This window comes from Sphaerodactylus townsendi, linkage group LG07 (genome assembly GCF_021028975.2).
Source record: "Sphaerodactylus townsendi isolate TG3544 linkage group LG07, MPM_Stown_v2.3, whole genome shotgun sequence".
NCBI lineage: Eukaryota > Metazoa > Chordata > Lepidosauria > Squamata > Sphaerodactylidae > Sphaerodactylus > Sphaerodactylus townsendi.
In genome coordinates this window covers 94058977-94083066 of record NC_059431.1, presented here as the reverse complement: position 1 = coordinate 94083066, position 24090 = coordinate 94058977, and the positions used below count along the sequence as shown (strand labels likewise).

Here is a 24090-nt window from a genome sequence, read left to right as displayed (position 1 = left end):
TACCATTGACTGCATGATTTGTTTGTGGCAACCCAGAAATATTTGCAATGTAAGTAAATCCAGATTTTGAGTGTGCATCAAGTAGAACCCCCCCCCCCCGCCCCTGCTTGCCACCTTGCTGAATGCCACCGCTACACACTTGAGGGTTGCCAGTGCTGGCCTCGAAAATTTCTGAAGATTAGGGGACAGTTGGCCCATTCAGTCTTCCTGCCACACAGTCATATGTTCACTCAAAGCAAGCATTGAGAACAAGGTTGGCATGAATGTTGATCATATTTATTGTGAAGTTCTTGCAGCGTCTCTGCTGGCTTTATAGTGTGATATTACGTTAGAATGTTTTTATGGAGAGTGTGAGATGCAAGTTTTAAAAATGAATAAATGCATAAAATAACTTCAAAACATTTTTGTTGTAAATTTTTAAATTCACCTTACCAAACTCATGCACGCAGTTGCTGCCATGAATATTCTTAATTAAGTTACACATTAGCAGAGTAATGTACAGATGGAAGAAAAAGGCGTTGCTCATTTTCCAGGGCATTCTGCTCAAGGAAGTAGCTTTAAAAGACGGGGCAGTATTATTTTTCCCATGTACTTCAGGCTTCCATGCGGACCTTGGGCAGAGGGTAGAGCAATAGACTTGCTTTTTTACTCAGGCCCTTTCCCGCGACGTGGGTTAAAACGGCAGCCCGGGGGGGATCGCAAAAGCGCCGCCCTCAGGCCGCTGTTTACTGGCAAGCGGCGCTTGCTGAAACACAGCAGCTCTAATTGGCTCCCCTTCCTCTCCCTCACAGGGTGGCTGCCAGGTCGCCCTCAAAACACCCGCTTAAAGCTGGGTAGTTTTTGAGTAAACAGCGTGTTCGGCCGCGAGCTGCGCTAACAGCACCGCCGAACATAGCAGCCTCTTCATCCCTCTTACCAGCAATGTTGCCGTTGTAAGCCCTGCTGTCCTCCTATTCCCTCGCTGTCCTCCGACCCCTGGAGATCGGAGGGCAGCGTGGGCGGGGCTTAGGAGGCCAGCAGGGCGACGACAGCGACGAGGTAAGTGGGAGAGGGACGGGGAAGAGGCGGCTCCGTGAGGAGCCGCTTCTCCTGCACCGACCTACTGGGGCCGCTCACACGCTTGCGTGCGAACGGCCTCCACCCCCACGCCGGCAGAATTCTTGCCAGTGTGAGGGCGCATAGAGGCCCGTGCAGAAAGGGCCTCATATTTTAAGATCTAATGGGAAAGGTGCCTGAAGAAGCTGTACAGAAAGAGGTTATAACTATCTACTTTGGTAAATGTAGAAGTTCAGAGTTTACAGTGGAATAAAAGGTGAGACTCTTATTGACAAGAAAAGAAGGGAAGTCAAAACTAAATTCAAGTTTTATTAGAAGAAAAATCCTGGAATTTTCAACCAGGTAAATCTATCAGCATTTTGAAGTGAACATTCAAGGATCTAAAATGTTATATGCATTCACTTTTATATGTAACTATTCTCCTTCTCTTGCCATTCCATTGGACAAGGTCTCCACCTTAATTAAAGTAGTGCATGTTAATTCAGTCAGACCATCTAAATATTTAGAAGTTGTGACTAGCTGCCAATTTATCTATTTCTTTTAGCTATCTAGTGATGAGGTTCTAACATGAGTAGTCAAACTTGCTCCTGAATTGAATATTTACTGCCCTGCATGCATTTGAAAAAAAAAAGTGTTCTTGTTTCAGGTGTCAGTTCAGGTTACGCCAGCATTTACACCACCCTACCTTTTCCCAATCGGAGAAGTTGACATTACGTATACAGCAGCAGACAAATCCGGAAACCAGGCAAGCTGTACTTTCAGAGTCAAAGTTATTGGTGAGCAAAATTATTTCTATGGAGAAGCTATAGCCAATTCCTTAGCAGCTGAATTTTGATGGCCAAAAAACAGTGTAAAAATTTAAAGGGTTTTGCAAGACTTCAAAAAATTCTCAGGCTTGTGTTATGATGAGTCCCAACAGAAATAGTCCCACAGCTATGGGACAATCTGTCTCTCTGCAGTGATGTCTTAAATTGATGGCACTGATACAACAGCCAGGCTGAAATACAGAGAACCCCCTGAAGTTTGTTTGTTTGTTTTAAATGGGGACAGTATACTGTCCCCATTTAAAACAAACAAACAAACTTCAGGGGGTTCTCTGTATTTCAGCCTGGCTGTTGTATCAGTGCCATCAATTTAAGACATCACTGCAGAGAGATAAATTGTCCCATAGATTTATTGGCGCTATTGTATTATTGTCCAAATTTTATTGGGTTTTATCGTATTTTAATGAAACACAAATGTTGTACAATGCCCTGAGCCCTCAGGGAGAATAGTGTCTTATAAATCAAACAAAATAAACAAACAAATAAATAAAATAACCAGTTGACCACAAGTATACAAGCTCTCCTGATCCTTGTCAAGTTCATGCTTGTGTTGCATGCATATGCCTGAGATTATAAGCTCCCAGCAGTGACCTTGCACCTTCCTCCAATACTTTCTGGAGCTTCTGCCAATGCAGAGATGCTTAAGATTTCCTGCTGTAGTCTGCATAGTGTCTGGCACCTTTACACAGGTGTGGGGGAGATGGCTAAACATCTGCTTTAGTTGAAGCTGAATTTTGTTTTTATTTGATTCTTCATTGTGATGTGTAAGTATCCATGCTGCCTGTATGGGCATGAAATGGTTTGTGTTTCTTTTTCTCGCAATTCTCCAGTCGACAAGTTCTATATTAAACTTTTCATGACTTCCTCAAGTTTGCTTTGACACCCCTGTTTAAATTTGTTGATGGTCTATGATGAAATTTCCTGTCCGCTTCAAAATCTTTAGATCTGGAACCCCCAGTGATTGATAAATGCAGATCTCCACCTCCAATTCAGGAAGCTGTGAAGGAGTACAGAGTGACGTGGGATGAGCCACAGTTTTCAGATAATTCAGGTGAGTTACTTTGACTAGAAATCTGTAAAAAGAGCAAGGAAGAATGAATAGTTTAGACTCCAGGTATAGCTTTGATTGTTTCAATGAACTGAGTTGAAGTAGAGTGCATTCTTCCAGAAAATACTACCTTATCATAAACATTAGGAAAGCTAGAAGAGGATTTTACTATACAGTGATTTTACTACATAGTAAACTGTATAAATTCTGTTCTTTGGTCTAGAACTAGAACTATTACACATAGAAATATGAACTAGAACAGAAACATCAGGATGTTATAATTCATGATATTATAACTAAATAGAGGGGCTTCTATATATCATGCATTTCAGTTATTAAAACAACACTGACAATAACTTATAACAAAATAAAAACAAATAAATGTTAAAACAGTTTTTAAGTATTAATTAAAAGCAGTAACAACCAAAAACGATTTCTAAAACAGGAACATAAAAATGATGAGATGGAGCTATGCCATCCTGCCTTTCCTCCTATCCTTATACAGGTAGAAGTGTGAAAAAATATTTTGCTGCTCCCTTCTACTAAGTTAAATACCGTATATACTCGTGTATAAGTCGACCTGTGTATTAGTTAAGGCACCTAATTTTACCACCAAAAACTGAGAAAACGTATTGACTCGTGTATAAGTTTAGGGTGGTAACTCCAAAGCAGGCGGGGGCAGGGAAGAGCCAGGGTGCCCACTCCCTACCAGATCGCCTCCTCACCACCTCCTGGATCCCCACAGCAGCCCCAGCCCTTGGCTGCTCTGGCGTTTCCTTGCTTGCAAGCAAGGAAACGCCAGAGCAGGCGGGGGCAGGAAAGAGCTGGGGCCACCCATGATGCTGGGCACACACCTGTGGGGCGCCCAGCAGGCTCCTGCCCACCGGGCCAAGACGGGTTCACTACCAGCTATCGCCGTTAGGTTTGCAGGTTTATGAAGCTGTTGCCCGGCAGCCTGTCTGTATCTTTCTTAAAAGGGCAATGCTCCAAAGATTGCTTAAGCTTAAGCAATCTTTGGAGTATTTCCCTTTTAAGAAAGATAGAGACAGGCTGGCTGGAGCGGCAGCTTCCCTAAACCGAGCCTGCAGAGCCTGCGGGAAAGAAAAAGATGGCTGAGTGAGTGAGGGGGACGACATTTAGCGGCAGCTGCCAGTGGCTCGCGTATAAGTCGAGGAGGGCTTTTTCAGCACAAAAAAAGGTGCTGAAAAACTCGACTTATCCACGACTATAGCATCCTCCAGTCCGTTCTTTTCGTTTGCACATGATGTGGTGCAACTTACTTCTGAGCCCTATAAGATATAGGATGTTAAGCACTAGGTATTGCAGAAGATACTGCGCAAGCCGAACTGCACTTAATGTGTTTGTGCTTTTGCTCATGTGTTGTGCAGTCCAAGCCTATCAGTTTGTGAAGTACAGGACAATGATTTTGGACCTGTGCTTCTAGCCTGCTTGGGATGTAGGCTTAGAGAACAATAGAAATGCCATTTGCCTCACTGTTTTTGTTTGTGAATTTTCCTAGGAGATGTCGTAACGGTAACTAAAAGTCACTCACCTGGAGACCTCTTTTCCAAAGGACAGACAGTTGTCCAGTATACGGCCACAGATTCTTCAGGCAATAACAGGACATGCGAGATCCACATAGTCATCAGAGGTTTGTTTGGCTATTACGGTTGTATTTAAAGTGATTTGTGGGTGTTGAATATCAAAGAGTAACAAACATTTAGTTGTTATGTATTGTCGAAGGCTTTTGTGGCCGGATTCAGCTGGTTGTTGTTGGCTTTCCGGGCTGGAGGCAGTGTGTAACATACTTCTCTCTGTGATACACCTCTGAAGATGCCAGCCACAGATGCAGGTGAAACATTAGGAACAAGATCTACTAGACCACGGCCACACAGCCCGGAAAACCCACCACAACCAATTTAGTTGTTACCTTAATGTTAATATATCAACAGACGGCTTGGGGCGTGTGAGTGTTTTTAAAGATTGGACCAACTCCTTTGCAGCTGCTCCTTTTTCTAAAACAAGTGGAAGAAATTAAGTCAATAAGTAGCTTTCTCAAGGTTTAATATTTTACTATATTTATTCTGAAGTTCCATCTATATCTTACTCAAATATTTTTTTCTCTTTCTTAGGTTCTCCTTGTGAGATTCCCTTTACCCCTGTGAATGGTGATTTTATATGCAGAGAAGATGAGAGAGGTGTCAACTGCACATTGAATTGCATGGATGGGTATGACTTCACTGCAGGGTCAGAGGAAAACTATTCCTGTGCCTATGCAGATGGCCTCTGGAACCCACCTTATTCGACTGAGTGGCCGGACTGTTCTTGTAAGGTTTATCCATTGCTTGTTTTTCCATATGTTGGGTATCACATTGCCACCCGAGGGTGGGACTCGCACTGCTCAGAGTTCCTAACCAAAATAACGACTCTGCTGCAGGGAGGGGCCAAGGGCCGGGTCGAAGCCTCATACAGGCTCCCAGCTGCCCCTCCTGCTGACGCCCATAGTGGGTGTAGCCACCACCAGCCTTCCGCCCTTCTAAGGGGAGGCATGGCGGGGCCACTTTGCAGTGCCCATCCCAGGCAGCAATGGTGGGCCCCGGTGATTCAGGGCCGCTCTTTCTTTGTCTACTCAGCAATGGAGGCAATCCAACTATTAGACATTATAGTAATTACTATAGTTTTTTGAAGTAAAAAATGTGAATCAGACACCATTCTAATTGTAGCCATTCAAGCCTTTAGATCAGTGGTGGCAAACCTATGGCATGGGTGCCAGGGGTGGCATTCAGAGCCCTCTCTGTGGGCACACACAGAGGTCCCCCCCCCCCCACACACATCTAGGCTGGCCACTGGGCTTGATTATTAGCATTAAACCTAAGACCTAGTTTTGGGGAAGCAGTATAGGTAACCCTGTTAAGCGCTGTTAAACCCACTGATTTTCATACAAAGAACTAAAGCACGATCCTTTACCTGGGAGTAAGCTCGGTTGCTGGCAATGAGGCTTGCTTCTGAGTAAACCCTCCTAGGGTCATGATTAACCCGTTGGAAGAGTTGCACGGTTGCTTCAAGGCAAAGCCGCCGACTACCACCAAGCTTACTCCTGAGTAACGCATGCCTCGGAGTCAACCATTTTTCCTAAACTAAAACCTTAGTATTCAGGTTAAATTGCCGTGTTGGCACTTTGCGATAAATAAGTGGGTTTTGGGTTGCAGTTTGGGCACTCGACCTCGAAAAAGTTCGCCATCACTGCTTTAGATAATCAGAAGTTCGGGGTGGGCAGGAGGGGAAGTAATGCAGATGACATGGTATCATTCAGGAATATACAATTGCATAGTTATATAGTGTTACCCAGATACCTTATTTTAAATTGACCCCAGTAATAGTTGACCTCCAAACACCCTCCCAGTTCCCCTACCCCACCCCAGAAACCTACCCCAGCCCAGTCAGCTTGCAAACACCTTCCCGTTTTCCCCCCATCCCAAACTTTCCCATTCCACCATCCCCCACCCAAAGTCTCACCTTTCAACCATCCCCAATATTTTCATATCCTTCCCCCATTCCAAACTTCCCTACACCCCAACTCTCACCTTTAATGCTATGTAACTGTTTGATGGTATGTAACACACCTGATTGTGTGTATGTAACACACTTGATTTAAATTAGCTATAACCTGAAAGCTGAAAGCATCCTCCTTTCCCACCCCTGCACTTCTGCCTCCATTCCACTTCTGCCTTGTGCCCCTAGTTAATTTTCATTTGCACCTGGCCTACATAATTAGCACTTGTGCGTTTATAAACTTTTGGTTATCTAAACCAGGTCCTTTAAACCATCTCAGCGGTTATTCTTCGCAAACCTGGGGAAAATGTGTAATTGCCAGTTACTGCTTTTGTGCTTTTGCAAATGACTTTTAGTTATCACCATTTTTATGTAAAATACTCATGTGACATAAATTGGTCTGAATCAAACTAATGTGCTGTTCTACAGCAGTTCCGTTGTAATGCTCCCTCAACATTTTTCAGTGAATCGTTTGGCAAATCATGGTTTCAAATCCTTTGAGATGCTATACAAAGCAACACGATGTGATGACAGCGACCTTCTTAAAAATTTCGTGGATGCATTTCAGAGCGCGCTTGGTAAAATGGTGGGTTAGTAGTACCTTCTTTTGTAAAGTAATAATTTGTTAAAAGTAAGCGGCTTTCGCCCAAAATGTTAAATTGCACAGTGTATCTTCTTGAAAAATAAATTGTCATCTGGAAATGTACAGTTTTTCTTTACTCTTTATGGCCCCATCCAAAGGGTTGAATTGAATCTGCCTGTGGGAGTGAATGTGTTCTTCCTGGGGCACTTTCCCCGGCAGAGGGCCAAATCTGCCAGTGTACAGCTACTGTGGTCCTCTCTGGTTCTGGGATGTGGTGCTGGACGCCGCGACATCATCCCAGTGCCCCTGCCGCCGCCACCGTAGCAGGGGCAGACTGGGGGCATAACTGGGGTAGGAGCCAATGTTAGTCGGCTTCTTCCTGGCCATTCACTGCCTCATACCAGTGGCCAGGGCCTCAGACTGAAGCCACACAAAAGGTGCCATAAGTCTATTGAGCCCCATAGAGGCTTCTTGGTGGCAGGGAGGCTTTTGCATTTTGTAAGCCTTCTCATGCCACCAGGCAGCCTCTATGGGAGCGGCAGGTCGACATGGCTGTGGCTGGCCGTTTCGCCCCTTTGGATGGGGGTGCCCATCGCTCAAATACAGGCATTTGTTTGATTATTGTTAGGAGTTTATACTGTGTGGGTAAAGATGTATTTAAATCAACTCTGTTTACTCCACCTCAGATTATGAAGATTGTTTGTTAACAGACTGGATTTATTTCTGATTTGAAGCAGAACATTGAATAGTGATTAAAATTAGGGAAATTTAAGGTTTGGTGTGGGTATCTACTGAAGATGTTTGGAGTCCAGTGTTATGATTCTGTGACTTAATGTTTGTTTTGCTACTTTAATTTTTGCTTGTAGGTTCCAACATTTTGCAATGATGTTGATGACGTAGATTGCAGGCTGGAGGATTTGCCAAAGAAACACTGCCTGGAATATAATTATGACTATGAAAATGGCTTTGCTATTGGTAAATTATTTTTTTGCTCATCAACTCAAAACGGTCCTAAGTGTATAGCAAGGGATCTTGCAGGTTTCCTCTGCAACAAACCTGAACATGTGAATGTATGAAATTGCCTTATCCTGAGTCAGACCATTGGCTTGTTTTGCCAGTCTATGCAAATGCATAGGATTCAGGCTAAATTTTCTGCTAATACCCTGTTTCTCCGAAAATAAGACATCCCCTGAGAATAAGACATAGTAGAGGTTTTGCTGAAGTGCTAAATATAAAACATCCCCCAAAAGTAAGATGTAGCAAAGTTTTTGTTTGGAAGCATGCCCGTTGAACAGAACACCAGAACATGCAGAAAAATAAGACATCCCCTGTAAATAAGACATAGCGCATCTTTGGGAGCAAAAATTAATATAAGACACTGTCTTATTTTTGGAGAAACATGGTAGAAGACACTTAATGGGTTTTTGTGCACTTACTGCTTCCCATGTGGCTATTTGCTTCGTATTAAGTGAGGTTTCCCCAAAGTTTTTGTTTAAACAGGGATCCTCCTGCTACAAAGTATCCTCAGCCAAGTCGCCATTTTGCCTGCCCATTACTTCCTCGGTCTTTCCATGCATCCTCCTCTTGGAGGGTTATCTGCCACGTTTTGACAGTGGGGTGGTGTCTATGGTCTTGTGTTATTTTTCTAGGCTATACATCTCATGTCAATTTCAAGGATCTATTGCACAAGTGGGAGCCTGGTTAAGGGCTGTATGGCGTATTTCTAGCAGCATTGATGCTAGCTTGGGATATCTGTGGCTGGCATCTTCAGAGGATCTGATCCTCTGAAGATCGCCAGCCACAGATGCAGGCGAAACGTCAGGAGAGAATGCTGCTAGAACACGGCCATACAGCCCGGAAACCACAGCACCCAAGTGATTCCGGCCGTGAAAGCCTTCGACAATATATTGCACAAGTGATAGACCCACAGCATTTTATTTTTTTAAAAAAGGAAACCCTTCGGATTGCTTTGAAATACTGGCCCAGAGAGTGGGAAGAATTGCTCTTGGGGAAAGGGCGGAGGAGTAAGCAAACGCATAGAAAGTTAAATGCTGATTCCATTTGCTTTCCCTATGCAGGGCGGGGAGGGCAGGTTGCATTTAACCAGGTTTCAGAAGCTACAGAGATTCTCTAATCCAGTGGTTCTCAACCTGGGGGTTGGGACCCCTTTGGGGGTCGAATGACCCTTTCACAGGGGTCGCCTAAGACTCTCTGCATCAGTGTTCTCCATCTGTAAAATGGATAAATGTTAGGGTTGGGGGTCACCACAACATGAGGAACTGTATTAAAGGGTCGTGGCATTAGGAAAGTTGAGAACCACTGTGCCAGAGTCTAATATGAGAGCACAGTGAGTTTTGAAGAAAGAGTAAAGTGTGTATAACTGAGAATCCAATCCAAAGGGAATGCATGCTCAATGTGAAGGAGACCACAAGTGCATAAATGACCTTGTTTGTGGAACAGAACGTTTCTTCCTTGCCTAGTCCCACTGACAAATTGATACCAATGAATACAAGATTCTCAGAAACAGTATGGGAGCAAATCAAGGGTCTGCAGCAGGTAGTGCAAGTTGACAGAAATTGTACCCCCTCTTCTGTTGGTGGATAATTTAGTCTGAACCCAGCCCAACATTTGAAACTCTGCTGGAAGCGGGGAAGGGGTGACTTTGGTTTCGGCCATGATTTGGACTGGCGAGCAGTGAAGGGATTAAGTACCCTGCCTGCCATTTCACCATTCAAATAGCCACTTCTGATGTTCTTTTCTCCTTTTTTTAAGTATTGGGGCTTTCTCAGTGTCACTTGTCTGTAGTAGTTAGTTCCTTGGTGTGTTTAACTTTGTGCTAGGTAGTTTGATGGAGTTTTGACTTTTCATCCCGGTTGCTTATATGTGATCCAGAGAAATGTAAATTCAGGTCTGTCTGTACACGTGGCAAATTCTTATTTCTTTTTAGAATAATCTTGACGCATTTGTTGGCAATCTTGGATGTTTTTGCTTATTTTACTTACTGCCTTTTCTCTGTTTTACTTTTTGCCTGTCAGGTCCTGGTGGCTGGGGAGCTGCAAATCGGCTGGATTATTCTTATGACGATTTCCTTGAAGCAGTGCCTGAAGAAGAACTACCGAAACCATCACCTGGTTCTGAAGATGCCACACACTCGCGGGTCAAAAGGCACAAAAAGATAAGCCTGCCCATGTCAGACCACAAAATAAAATTAATTTTTAATATTACAGGTAAGGAATATCTTTCTGCCTTGTTTTTGTATAAGCATGCATTCAATTATTTAAGCAAAACACTTGAAAGAAACAACCTAATCCAAAATGGTGTACCTTTTTAATGTTCCTTGAAGCGGCATTTTCCTTTGCAGAAGCATTGTCCACAGATTCAGTATTGCAGTATTTTTACATTTTTTCCTGTCTGCCCTTATAGAACATAATGGCAAAAAACCCTGTAATGCCTTTGTGTATATGTGTGTGGTTTCTTTGTTTTTCCTAATCCTAGCTAGTGTACCATTGCCTGATGAAAGAAATGATACACTGGAATTGGAGAACCAGCAACGCCTTCTAAAAACGCTAGAGACTATTACAAACAGGCTGAAAAGGACTCTCAATAAGGATCCAATGTATTCTTTTCAGTTTTCTTCTGAACTGCTTGTAGCTGACACCAACTCACTGGAAGCTGAAAAGGCCTTTCTGTTTTGCAGGCCAGGCTCTGTACTAAGAGGCCGAATGTGTGGTAAGTGTAACCCAGTTCTTTAGCCCATATTTAGGATTTTTATAGTGCAGTCTTAAGCAGGGCTAAACCTATCTCCATTATGAGCTTTTTGAAATGTGTTCCCATTTACTATGGCGACTTCATGTTCCCATGCAGGGAACAATACTTACATGGAAGAAGTCTCAAAGCCATACTAGGTGATACTGCATCTCTGAGTCTGCCATGAGAACATAGGACCATTTTAGGGCTTGTCTCTTAACTTTTAAAAATGCCACAGAGGCCTCAGCCTACTGAGGACTGTGGTGTTGGGAAGAGTGGAGTTGAGGGAAGATTGGAGTCCTGTCTCCTCCCCACATTATTTTTCAAAAAGCATAATGGCAACCAGTGTGTTTGGGATGGAGACAAAAGGCCCCTCTTATTTCTCCACGCTGTGGTCCCCTGCAGGAATGGGCCACTGGAGCACCCTGAAAAAGGAAAAAAATTAACTCTAAAATGGCACCGCATCTTTGAGTGCACTCAAGAGATGCAGCATCATTTCGTTTGACCCTCAGCAGTACTTGTATGAGACAAAGAGAAATGTGGTTTATATTTTATTTACTGCATTTTTATCCAACTCAAAGGAGTTCAGGGAGCCATATATGATTCCAGGGAGCCATATATGATTCCTTTATGGCCTCACGATAACCCAAAGATAAGAGGATGATTGGCCTAAGGTCACTTAGTGAGCATCTTAACTGGTTGGGAATTGGAAATGTCCTTGCATTTTAAGCAAAGTAATTCAGTCACAAGACAGTTTGTTTGTTCATTCATTCATTTCATATAAACTGCTTTAAAAACTCGTTATACAAGCAATGGGAAATTCTGCCCACCCCACAAGCCAAATGTCCCCCTTCTAAATAACTAGAAGCCTTTTGGAGTGTAAGCAAGGCAATTTCCCCACCTTCTCCTTTAACTGGCTGTAAGATGCTGTCAATATTTATTGCTTTCTTTGAAGTTTGGTATTGCAGGGAGTACCCAGCTTGCTGCGGGTGAAGTGTAGATGACTAGCAAAAGCAATGGCAAACTACTCCATAAACCTAGTCATGATGTGACATCATGATGTGATGTCACCTCATGGGCCAGTAATGACTGGTGCCTGCTGGAACAGGCTGGAGGCTTGGGAGGAATCGTGGTGGCGGGGAGAGGACACACAATTTGGAAATCATGCCCCAAATCTCCCATCCAGGATACCACAAATGCTCAGAGTTTGTTCAGTCTGACCTTCTCTTTTAGCCCTTTAAACTGTCACAAGAAGCAGATGGGGCCCTGACCTGAATGCCCCCAGGCTAGCCTGTTCTTGTCAGATTTCAGAAGCATGATCAGTCCTGGTCAGTAGAAGTCAAAGGTTGCTACACAGAGGCCGGAAATGGCTCTTCCTAACTTCAGGCAGGGTCCAGAGCCACCACACCCTCCAAGTCCTCCTTTCTGTCCGTCATGCCTCAGGAAGGGTCTCAGAATTCAGAGAGGAAAGGATTGGCGACATCCTTGGACTCTGAGGTGCTGCAGGGGTGTTTCCAGGCATTTCCTTGGCCTGGCCCCTTTCCCCACAGCCTTTTGTTGGACTGTTTTCCTGAACAGTGCCTGGGCAAGGCTGTCCCTTGCTGGGGTCTCTTTTGGAGCAGGTGAGTACAGGGGTGGAACCACTACCCCTGGACACCGTCTCTGTTCATCTTACCTTATGGGGTCACCATAAATCGGCTGTGACTTGATGGCACTTTCCACCAAACAGATGAACTTAGAAAGGTGTGTTTCTGCGTTGGATTGCACTGAAACTGCTGCAACATTCTCAGCCTTCTAGAGCACATTCAGTCCTCATTACACTGGCCGTTTCTGCACGGCCGTTTTACGACGGCCTGGGGGCGCCAAAAAAGGGCGCCCCAGGTCGCTGCACATAGCGCCGCTGCTGCGTTGCAGCAGCGGCGACCTGACGCTCCTTCCCTCCCCCCAGGGCGGCGTCAAGCCGCCCTAAACAACAACCCTTTAAAGGGTTTAAAGGCCTTTAAAGGGTTGTTGTTGGGGAAGATCGCTCTTCTGTGGCTGGGTGCGCGTAACCGGCACCGCTGGGAAAAACGCTTTCTCCAGCCCCTTACGGTGTTGTCGCAAATTCGCCTGCGGGGCGTCGCAGCCCGCCACTGTCCTCCCACCTCCAGGGGTCGGAGGGCAGCGTGGGCGGGCTGGCGACGCTCAAGCAGGCTTAATGCAGAGGAGGACACTGTAGCGTGGGGCGAGAGGCGGCTCCGTGCGGAGCCGCCTGCCTTCTGCCGGCCTCCCCGTTGCCTGCTTGCATGCTTGCGTGCGAGCAGCGCTCCCGCCCCCACGCCGACAGAACTCCTGCCGGCGTGGGGGCGCGAGGGGGCCGTGCAGAAACGGCCACTGTTTTTTGGGGGGTGGGATTTCTCTGTGAATTACGGTTTAAAGAAATATTTCCTAAATGCCTGGAAAGTCCTCAGAGTTTGTAGAGAGCTCTACCTGATCTGTGCATTTTTGTGATTAGCACCAGTCCCTCTTAAATATAATTACAATGACAAGTACTATGTGGTTGTTACTCTTACCAATTCCCAGGGTTCCCCCCCCCTCCCCCAGGACAGACAAATGTAGATTAGGTGCTTCTTCATAAAAAGAGGCACTGATGCTTATTAATGCTTGCCTTCAGGAGACAAAATATGAAAAAAAAACCCTGGGAAATTTTTCTTTATGCAGAAAAGTAGTCTTGCAGGGAGAAGGCTAGCACTCTGTTAGCTGACATGATTGCTTCCTGTTGTTTTTATAGAGAAGAGTATTCAGTAATATGAGCCTTCATTTGCAGTCTAAAATTATATGGGTGAAGCAGATTAAAAAAAAAATCTTATGTCCTATTTGTGACATCTAGACTTTGATAAATGGTGCATTCCATGGCTAACCTTGTAATTTCATAATTTTTTTGGTTAAATCACAGTTAATTGTCCTTTGGGTACTTATTACTCTCTGGAACATCACGCATGTGAAAGTTGCTGGATTGGATCTTATCAGGATGAGGAAGGGCAACTAGAATGTAAAAATTGCCCATCTGGTAGTTACACTGAATTTCTGCATTCCAGGAGCGTATCAGAATGTAAAGGTGAGAGGTTAGCAATTACATACTTTTTAAACTGATTGATTAAAGTCTGCATTACTTTCATCTGGACCCTTGAAATATTTCTAAATGCTTAAGCAAAAGCAAACAAAACGGATCAACATATAGAAGTATTTTATGGGTCTGAATACAAATAATCATGTTTGAATGCTGCCTCGGATGGTTGAAGAGACAGATAAATATTTAAAATAAACAGATTTCATATCTATATGCAGAACAGTGCCATTAAAATTGTGCTTCATGTTGTTACATTAGAAATGTGCAGCAGTGGTTCATAGGGGATAAAATAAATGTAACATCTTTCTGCGCACCTTGTTGGGAGTTGTTGTTTGCTGAGATTCTGTTATGAAAGTGACAATTCAGGTTTGGTTATAAAATGACAGCATTTGCTAGAGAGATTATGAAATATTTATTGACAAATATTCCTCAAGATGTTTGTCTGTACTGGATCACTGTATCTCTGGGAAGTCTGATTTCCCAAAGAAAATACAAAATGGTCACAGCATATCATAATGTGGTAAAAAATTCTAGACTGTCTTGTAATGTGTAACGAGACTGCAAGTTTATTGACTTGCCAGCACTTGTGAGAAAAGAAATACAGTAAAAGCTATTATATTTGGCAATTGGTTGAATGGCACACTCAGTTAATGGCGGTCCAGAAACAGTGTCAGAGCAGATGTTGAGTATCTTGCTCCCTGTGTGACAGGCCTGATGGAAATGGCCAGAATATGTTCTGTTCCTTTGAAACTCTTCTTCCCATACAGCTGAAAGTCAACATGATTGAGTGGTCAAGAGCAGGTGGACTCTAATCTGGATAACTGGTTTTGATTCCCCACTCCTCCACATGAGTAGCAGACACTTATCTGGTGAACTGGATTTGTTTCCCTGCTCCTACACATGAAGCCTGCTGGGTGACCTTGGGCTAGTCACACTGCATTTAGAATTCTAAATTAGCCCCACCTTCCTCACAAGATGTCTACTGTGGATAGAGGAAGGGAAAGAAGTTTGTAAACTGCCTTGAGTTTCTTTACAGGAGATAAAAGGCAGGGTATAAATCCAAGCTCCTCCTCCTCCTCCTTCTTCAACTATATGGGGGCATACTCTGACCAGGGCCTGAACAAAATACCTCATTCAGTTGTTATGGTTTTATTAAGAAATTGCAGCATTTAAAAATAATGTTGCAATTCAACCTTTCTTAACAGCTTACGTAGTCTACAAACTTGTCTATTTTTCTCAGCTATTCATCTAATCTGTGGTTAGTTTTATTTGTCAAACCAGATAAATCAAATACAACTATTATGGCTCATTGCCAGTTACCAAATATGCCTCTTTATTTTATCATATTTTACCCCAGCAAGGAGCTCATCTCCCAGAAACCCAGGACAGTGTATATGTTTCTCCACCTTCCATTTTGATCTCACAACAGCCCTGTGAGATCAGTTAGGCTGAGAGAGAGTATGACTAGCCCAAGGTAACCCACATTACTATCCTAAGTAAACCCATTGATTTCAGTAGATCTAGAAGGGTATAACTCAGTAGACTCAGAAGATGAAGGGTGTAAATTAGTAGACCGAAGAAGAAGAAGAAGAAGAAGAAGAAGAAGAAGAAGAAGAAGAAGAAGAAGAAGAAGAAGAAGAAGAAGAAGAAGAAGAAGAAGAAGAAGAAGAAGAAGAGGAGGAGGAGGAGGAGGAGGAGGAGGAGTTTGGATTTCTTTCTCTCCTGTAGGGGACTCAAAGGGGCTTACAATCTCCTTGCCCTTCCCCCCTCACAACAAATACCCTGTGAGGTAGGTGGGGCTGAGAGAGCTCCGAAAAGCTGTGACTAGCCCAAGGTCACCCAGATGGCGTGTGTGGGAGTGTACAGGCTAATCTGAATTCCCCAGATAAGCCTCTACAGTTCAAGCGGCAGAGCTGGGAATCAAACTTGGTTCCTCCAGATCAGAGTGCACCTGCTCTTAGCCACTGCTCTTAGCCACTACACCACTGCTGCTCCTAGAAGATATAACTTTCCTTAGGACTGAATTGCCTTAGTGATTGAGAATTATTTTGAACCCATGTCTAACTATACCGTCTCTCTCATACTGCAAGTGTTACTTTGGTTTGCTGTGATTTTCCTGTGTACATAACTCAAATAAATCATTTTAGCAAAACACTCATCTCTCAGAAAGCATGAATACAGTTGTGCTGGTGGTCAATGATCTGTGCTAGTTATATTTTGTTTGGTGTTTTTTGTGCTAAGTACATCTCACGGGCTTATAAATAGTCAGTTACTCTTTGTTTCAGAGGCTATTCTGCCATTGGCGTGTCGGGTTATTGGCTGTTGGCACTGAAACATATTTGAAGCTGGATATTGCTTAACTGTAATGTGTTGCTCTTACATAATTAGCTCAGTGCAAACCGGGAACCTATTCTCCAAATGGCCTTGAGATCTGTGAATCATGTCCTCTTGGCAAATATCAGTCTGCAACTGGATCTAAGAAGTGCATCTCTTGCCCAGAAAACATGTCAACTGTCAAAAGGGGGGCCGCGGACATATCAGCATGTGGAGGTTTGTGACATCTAAATTGTAGGAAATGGCATGTTGCTAATTACTATGCTGCATAACCCCATTTTTCCAGTTTCTATACAACTGTACTATTGTTGAGTTTCTGTGTGTGGTGTCTTTATATCATGTTTATGAAGGCTTTAATTAGATTAAGGGGTACTTCAGAAATACAGATGTAAATTTTGTGAAGTCTGTGTTAAAGTGAGTAAAAGTTAAGTTTTCATTTTTCTGTTGTCAGATGTCAAGGAGAGGAGGCTTCCATGCTCCCCCTTCTGACTCCAACTGCCACTGGGCCTTTGCTTTAACCTCTAGCCTCAGCTTGAAAAGGGAAGGGGGAGTTGCCACCACCTGATTCTTCCTCTATTTACCAGCTCCTTTTCAGCTCTGCCTAGGAGTCAAGTGCCCTCAGTATCATATGTCATCTTAACCCTTTTAAAGAGAGCATGGCAAATTGTGCAGGCAGTCCTGTGGCCTTCAGCTTCTTACAAGATCACTCACTCCTGCGCAATGTTAGAGTTATCCCTGATTACTGCCGCCTTTCCTCCCTTTTTGGCTGCAGCCCAGCAGATGAGTTGGAGGAGCTCCAAAGCTCTTCATCATGGCTGCAGTGCAGGCTGCCTGGAGGAAGAAATATCCTCCAACAGTAGGATGTTGGTTACTAGGTGATGTTATTTACCTCCATGCTATGAAAAGCTTCAGCTCCTTAATCCCACAAATTAAGCCTCTCTTAAATGGGCAGGGTTGTCTTTTTTCTCCAGGCAGTTTGTAGCGCCCATTGTGGCCATCTGCTAGTTCTCCTGTGGGCAGGTAGATCTTCCCTGGAGAATAACTTGTCTGTTCCAAGCAGCTGACTCTGGTACAACAGGATATCATTCATGTCATTGGTTCTTTGCTTACTCTCTACACAATATCAGTTTAGGGTAGAGATTCCAGACTCCAGGTGGGGCTTGGGGAGTTCCTAAAGCTACCATTCATCTCCAGACTACAGAAATCAGTTCCCTTGGAGAAAATATATGCTTTGGAAGGTGGAGTGTATGCCACTGTATTCCACAGAGGTCCCTATCCTCACTTTCTGCTTGGCCTGTTCAATTTGTGATCAAATTTGGTGGTCCACAAGTAGATTCTTGCTACCGGTGTGGAACTGAGTGGGAATTAATTCTGAATGAAGGTGTATGGAAGTGGTCTGAATGTGGAACTAGATATTTGGCAGAGGCCTGATTCTGGGAACTCAGTTCTCTTCTGAACATCGCAAAAGCTCAAGGTATCTAGTTTAGCTGTGATTAAACCAGAATTCTGAATATGCTTCTTTTCTCCTGTCTCACACAATGCTCTCGTTCATCAAAAGAGTTCCCAGCATTTTGTAAGAGATTATTCAATCAATCAAATCTTTATTAATGTCATAGACCAGCATATGATAAAGGATGGAACGTAAAGAATAAAACATATTTAAACAGTAAGCATATATACTAAAATGGATAAAAAACTTTAAAGGGGGGATAGATACAAAATACTCTAAAACTGTTGAATGGAAGGAAGTCACTAAACCTACTTTGTTACACGAACCATCCTGTGATGTATTTTGATTGCTCTTACATAGAACTTGGCCACACTGTAGGTCCATGATGGTGAACCTATGGCATGCTTGTCCAAGGCGGCACTCAGAGCCCTCTCTGTGGGCATGCATGCTGTCATCTCTCCCTCCTCCTTCCCCTTCAAATCTGACACAAGAAACAGACTAACAGATGACCTGAGTGCTACATGTGTTGCTCTCAAATTTACAAAGTATGAGCCAAGGTTAGACAAATTATCAGCATGCATACAGCAGCAAAAATCACATTAATTGTTCAAAAGCATGCCAAATGCAAACTTTTACCTTTCAATAAAACGTTGTTTGTATCATTGAAAGCTCTGTTATTGTGTTTTTCTTTTAAGACAAAATATGTTAATGTATGAGTTGTTTTTTCTAAACTAAAACCTCAGTATTCAGGTTAAATTGCCGTGTTGGCACTTTGCGATGAATAAGTGGGTTTTGACTTGCAGTTTGGGCACCCAGTCTCTAAAAGGTTCACCATCACTGCTGTAGGTTATGCCAGGGTTGCCATCTGTAAGCAAAATGAAATTGTAAAATTGTTCTGTATGAGTTGGCAATATATACAACAGTGATGAAATAAAACTAATATGTGTATTTTTGTAAAACTGGTGGAGGAGAAGCACAAGTTCTACTGCTTCTGGGTGCCCAGATCCACAAAGACATTTTCTCTCCTGTTAAGGAGTCATCCTGTATTTGAAGCAGTTAGCATAGATGAAGAATCTAATGCAACCGTATCGTTTAAAAAGAGGTTTTGCTTTGCTTTGCAGTACCTTGCCCTGCAGGAGAATTCTCTCGCTCTGGTTTAATGCCCTGCCACCCCTGTCCCAGCGATTATTATCAACCCGAACCAGGAAAGTCTTACTGCTTGTCTTGTCCATTTTATGGGACTACTACTGTTATCGGTGCCAACTCTATAGCGGACTGCTCAAGTAAGTTAAATAGCTTTCTCTAAAATATGAAAAAGTGAAAATTTCATGATACCAAAGATACCAAAGGGGAATGAGAGCCTGCGCAACCAACACACTATTATTTATGGACGCTCTCCTTGTAGGCAGAGATTAGTCTGTGTGCCTATGAGCAGAGGGTAGAAGGTCAGGAAGCGGAGATGTCCTCGGTTCTGTGGCATTGTTAAAGTGGGCAGGAATTAGAGTGGAACCACAGAGAAGTGTGGCTCCTTATGAAACCTCAGGAAGTTTTGCAGAACAATCCTGCAAATGAAATAGAGTAGCAGTTGAACCCCGCCCCCCAATCCACCCCATGGCTAAACAATGCAATTTTTAACCTGCTTCATCCTCACTCCTAGACTCAATTCAGACATCAAGCCAAACCATGATTTATTTTATATTTAATTTGTGAAACCAGGAATTAGCTTACAGAGAAACACTCAAAACTTGGTTTCCTTTGAGAAATCTTAGTGTCATTGCCTTCTCTTATGTAGCCTGGGCAGACGTATTTGGGAAACAAGCCAGGATTAAGCCACGATGTCTACATGTGTACATCAAGCAAAATCTTTCAGCTGCAGACACACAGTGCACATTCTCTCTGGCACCCACCGTCAGTAGTTTAGTTTCTGCCTAGAGAAAATGTTCACTGCAAATGATTTTAACATGTAAATCAGGATGGGAAATCTTTATGGTCTAGTGGAAAGACCAGCTGATGGGTGCTCATGTGTATATTTCGATTGCATATGTCATCGATTTAAAGTTATATTTAGCCCCACAAACCGAGTTGGAGCCTTTTCCCCCTATTATTGTAGTATTGATTGCATCCCAGCCTTCACTCTGAGGATGTTGTCAATAGAATTTTTACAGCTGCTTTCATGTCAATTCCATTTAGGTTTTGGCTCAACTTTTTCTGCGGCGGAGGAGAGTGTCGTGATGCCTGTGTCTCCAGAAAACATGAGCAAAAAATACCAAGTCAGCAGTCAGGCAAGAATTACCGTTTTTCTAAAGTTAGAAATAATAGTGAAAGTACTTTTATGAACATTTTAGTATTTGTTACCTCTAATAATCAAATAATTATTATGTAGCTGTTAGAAAGTGGGATGAGGATCTGGGAGATCCAGATTGCTGAGTGACCTTCTGTCAGCCTAATCTACCTCACAAGATTGTTGTGAGGATAAAATGGAGGATGAGAGGACAACATAAGCTGCTATCAGTCCCTATTGGGAAGAAAGGTGGAGGACAAGATGTATGTGGTAGAGGCATAAAATGGAAGGATGTTTTTTCCCACTCTCAGCCCTTTCTAACTTTTGCATTGCACTTTCTATTCTGTGCTTGACTCATTTACTCCTTGTGGATTGTAAACATTTAAAATCAGTTGTGGATAGATACGATACACATTTATAAAATTATCCATGGGGTGGATAAAGGGAGCTTTTTCTCCTTCCCCCATAATACTGGAACTTGGGAACACCAAGTGAAATTGCTAGGAAATAAATTCAGGATGGACAAAATGAAATACTTCTAACTTTGGCGTTCTTTGCCAGTGAAGGTAGTGAGGGCAAGTGAAGGTAGTGAAGCAAACATAGCTTTAAAGAAGGGTTGGATAGATTCGTGGTGGAGAGGTCTATCAGTGGCTACTAGCCAGAATGACCGAAGGGAGCCTCCACCTACAAAGGTAGCAAACCTCTGAATACCAGTACTTGGAGACAGCAACAGAAGAGGGCCTCGGCATCTATGCTCTATATAATGTTTGATGGCAATTAAAGCACTTTTTCATTCATTGTGGATGAAAAGTCCCTGCAGCTACATCCACAGCTCCCCGCCCTTTCAGAATTTTTTGAAAAATCAGAAATAGTTACAGTGTTATCGCATCACAATGACCTGTTGCAACAACTCATTATTTTTTCAGCTTAAAAAAAAACCCTTTTCTCCTTTTGTTGTAGAGGTGTAGGGGAAAAGGCTATACATTCCTCTTTATAACTTAACAATGAAAAGGAACTTTAAAAAAAATGAAAACTGAGAATTTCTAAATTGTTGCGATAGATCATTATAACTTATACTCTTGGAGGACTGCTGAAAAAGGTAGTCTGATCTGCTCTTTGCTATTGAATAGGCATTTCTGTGCATTTTCCCCCACCCCCTTTTGGTAACCATTGTATCACTTCCATTGAAAACAGGTATTCCACGAGTGTTTCCTGGAACCCTGTCATAATGGTGGTACTTGCAAACAAGTTGGAAGTGGATACATTTGCATATGTCCACCTGGATACACAGGTACATAGCAATATTGGAAAGCAGGCTTAACAGCTTGAGACAGTTGTTTAAAAGCTTGTGAAATATATGCAGTGGAGTTTGTAGATCAATTGTTCAGTAATGAACATTAGAAAAATACAAATACAATGATATCCATTTTGTGTTTCTTTATTGGAGAAATATTTCTCCTTTATTTTTGCTCTCATTAGACAGAGCTCACTGTACTGTTTCACATAAACATGTTAGTTCTGTCAGTTGCTATGCAGCAGTTGAAAAAAATCGCACGCTTCTGAACTTTTCCTGCAGTAGAATATAGTAGAAAAAAATTGCACGCTTCTGAACTTTACCAAAATAAATATAAAAATTATAATTCACTTTTACATACAGTCTTTGTTAAAACCATTATTTTGTGCATTATTGAACATGTTACTTTGAGACAAGAGCATGTATGCCAATAGATGGGAAGAGCTGGGCTAGGTAGACACCAGAACCCAGGCAGAGCATTCTACAACAAAGAAGGTCTGACCTTCTTTTATTCTGTGGCGGAGAATGATTGACCTAATTTTATAACTAATTTTAAATATTGGGTTTTAATTGTAAAGATCTGGCAGCTGTGAAATCTACAATATAATAATATACTAACATCTTTATGTGAAACAGTATAGTATAGAATTTTCCCACTGCAGTATAACATACTAGGTTCTTATATCTGGATACTGCCCACCCCTTGCTATTTTTACTTTTCTTTAATTAGTCAAAGCATGAAGTGAACTTGGTGGGACTTACCTCTGAATGTACCTTCTTGCTGCTTTTCCCATTCAAACTGTGAAACTGACTAATTAATTCCACTGGCATCAGTGAGAGATGTAGACATCCAACCCTGTTGCCAGTTTATGCAGAAATTGATTCCAGTTAGTTCATGTACTCCAGGTGCATGTGCATAACAGTAATCTTAGCATTGCAATCCAGTGCACACTTACGTCATAGAAAGGTCCATTGCCCTTTATGGAGTTATCTCCTGTATAGATGTGCTTGGGGTCTGTCTGAATTTCTTTTAGCTGGATCTTATGGTTTTCATGTAGCTTACTGTCCCATGTGTGTAGTTTGAAGCAGCTGATTTTCTCAACTTCAGCAATCTTTTTTTTCCCTTTTGTAATCCCAGTATATTTCCCCCTGTGCTGTAGGCTTAAAATGTGAAGTGGAAATTGACGAGTGCAAGTCTTCTCCATGCCTCAACAAAGGGACATGTAAGGATGGCATCGCGGCATTCACTTGCCAGTGCCTGCCAGGCTACACAGGTGATAGATCATGAAGCAAGATACCAACTTTTTAAAAACAGTGTGACTCATATTTTCTTCATCTTTGAACTCCTTTGCCTTCTGAAAAGGTTTTACGGAAGCCCCTTCCATACATGCAGCATAATGCACTTTCAATCCACTTTCAATGCACTTTGAAGCTGGATTTTACAGTTCGGAATACTGAACTCCGCTTTCAAACAATTGTGAAAGTGGATTAAATGTGCATTATTCTGCATGTGCCAGAGGCTGAACTTTTTCACTGTACTTGGGAGAAAATTTCTAGCATGACGTCACAGAAGGTTCAGATCCTACCTAACATTTCTGTGGGCAGAAGCAAGATGATATTTAGCAATATCCCCCTCCTACAGCAGACTTCCATCTCTGCCTCATGGCATTCTGGGAGTGTTTTGTCTCTGAAGATCAGACCGTTTCCGCACGGCCACGCTGGGGGTTGGGTGCGCCCCCCGTGCGTTTTTGCCGTCCCCAGGGCGCTGTATTTGGCCCGTGCGGAAAGGGCCTCAGAATCGGAGCATTTTGAGCTGTAACGGGGTGGGAGGGGGTTGAATAACCTGTGGTCCTCAGATGGAAATTCTTCCCTGAGCAATAATTTTCCATGGGATCCGAGCCAGTGTGTGTTTAGATATTTTTATATAAACAAGACTGTCTGCGCAAGGGACACCACCTAAATAAACTGTCATAGTTTATAGTCTACACTTACTGATTTTGAAGTATGTGCCATTGAAATTATTTGTTTTATTTTGATTCTGCTTTTCAGTCCAAGAGCTCAGAGCTTCTTTGCTGTGTATATTCAAGCCTTTGGGGTGCTTAAGCTAGCTGTTCAGATCCTTTTCTGAGAAACAGAAGCCCCTTTCAAATATGACAGTTGTAGATATCAGAAGACAACTAACCACATGTAGATTCTCCTGTCACAGGTCACCATATATAAACAAGGGCGGCACACATTTTTATCATGTGTACACAGCTCCGGTAAAGATCAAGAGTTCATTGTCAAACGCACCAAGGCTGTACGTGTAGGTGAATACAAATGTTCCCACTGTTCACACAACATGGCAACTATGTGTGAAGAAAAAAACACAAAGAAACTCTTGACTTGTGGCAAGAGGGCAAAGAAGATAAGAATGGCTAAGCCTAACAAGCAATTTTTAAAAAATGTACTGTTGTATGCAGTCCTGGGAATATAGTAGTTCTGTGTTTGCATGCTTGCATTTTTCATTTGTCAGTACATGTTTGTGAGCTTGTATGTGTGTGCATACATGCTATTAACATCATCCCTGTAATATTGTTTCAAGGCATACTATGTGAAGAAGATATAAATGAATGCATGTCAAATCCATGTCTGAATGAAGCCGTCTGTGTTGATGGTACAAATGCTTACCAATGCACCTGTGCAGAAGGGTTCACAGGTTGGTCCTTTGTCATATTTTGGTTCGGTGGAGGTCAGCAGTTGGGTTTAGGATTGCCAGCTACTCTCTCTCTCCCTTTCTCTTCCTCTGTCTCTCCATTTCTTTGGCTTTAGG

At 42.8% G+C, this 24090-nt stretch overlaps 1 protein-coding gene across 1 annotated transcript in view; it reads left to right on the top strand.

The window, feature by feature from the left end:
• Positions 1-24090, top strand: part of SVEP1 (sushi, von Willebrand factor type A, EGF and pentraxin domain containing 1) — a 121468-nt gene that overhangs the window by 42465 nt on the left and 54913 nt on the right. Inside the window, exons 9-23 of the mRNA XM_048503302.1 lie at positions 1703-1832; positions 2824-2931; positions 4448-4579; positions 5061-5255; positions 6945-7066; positions 7930-8038; positions 10099-10290; positions 10559-10792; positions 13746-13907; positions 16308-16469; positions 18825-18986; positions 19894-19985; positions 21179-21275; positions 22439-22552; positions 23863-23976. Coding sequence (XP_048359259.1) covers positions 1703-1832; positions 2824-2931; positions 4448-4579; positions 5061-5255; positions 6945-7066; positions 7930-8038; positions 10099-10290; positions 10559-10792; positions 13746-13907; positions 16308-16469; positions 18825-18986; positions 19894-19985; positions 21179-21275; positions 22439-22552; positions 23863-23976 — 2125 coding nt within the window. The remainder of the gene's footprint in view (positions 1-1702; positions 1833-2823; positions 2932-4447; positions 4580-5060; positions 5256-6944; positions 7067-7929; positions 8039-10098; positions 10291-10558; positions 10793-13745; positions 13908-16307; positions 16470-18824; positions 18987-19893; positions 19986-21178; positions 21276-22438; positions 22553-23862; positions 23977-24090) is intronic.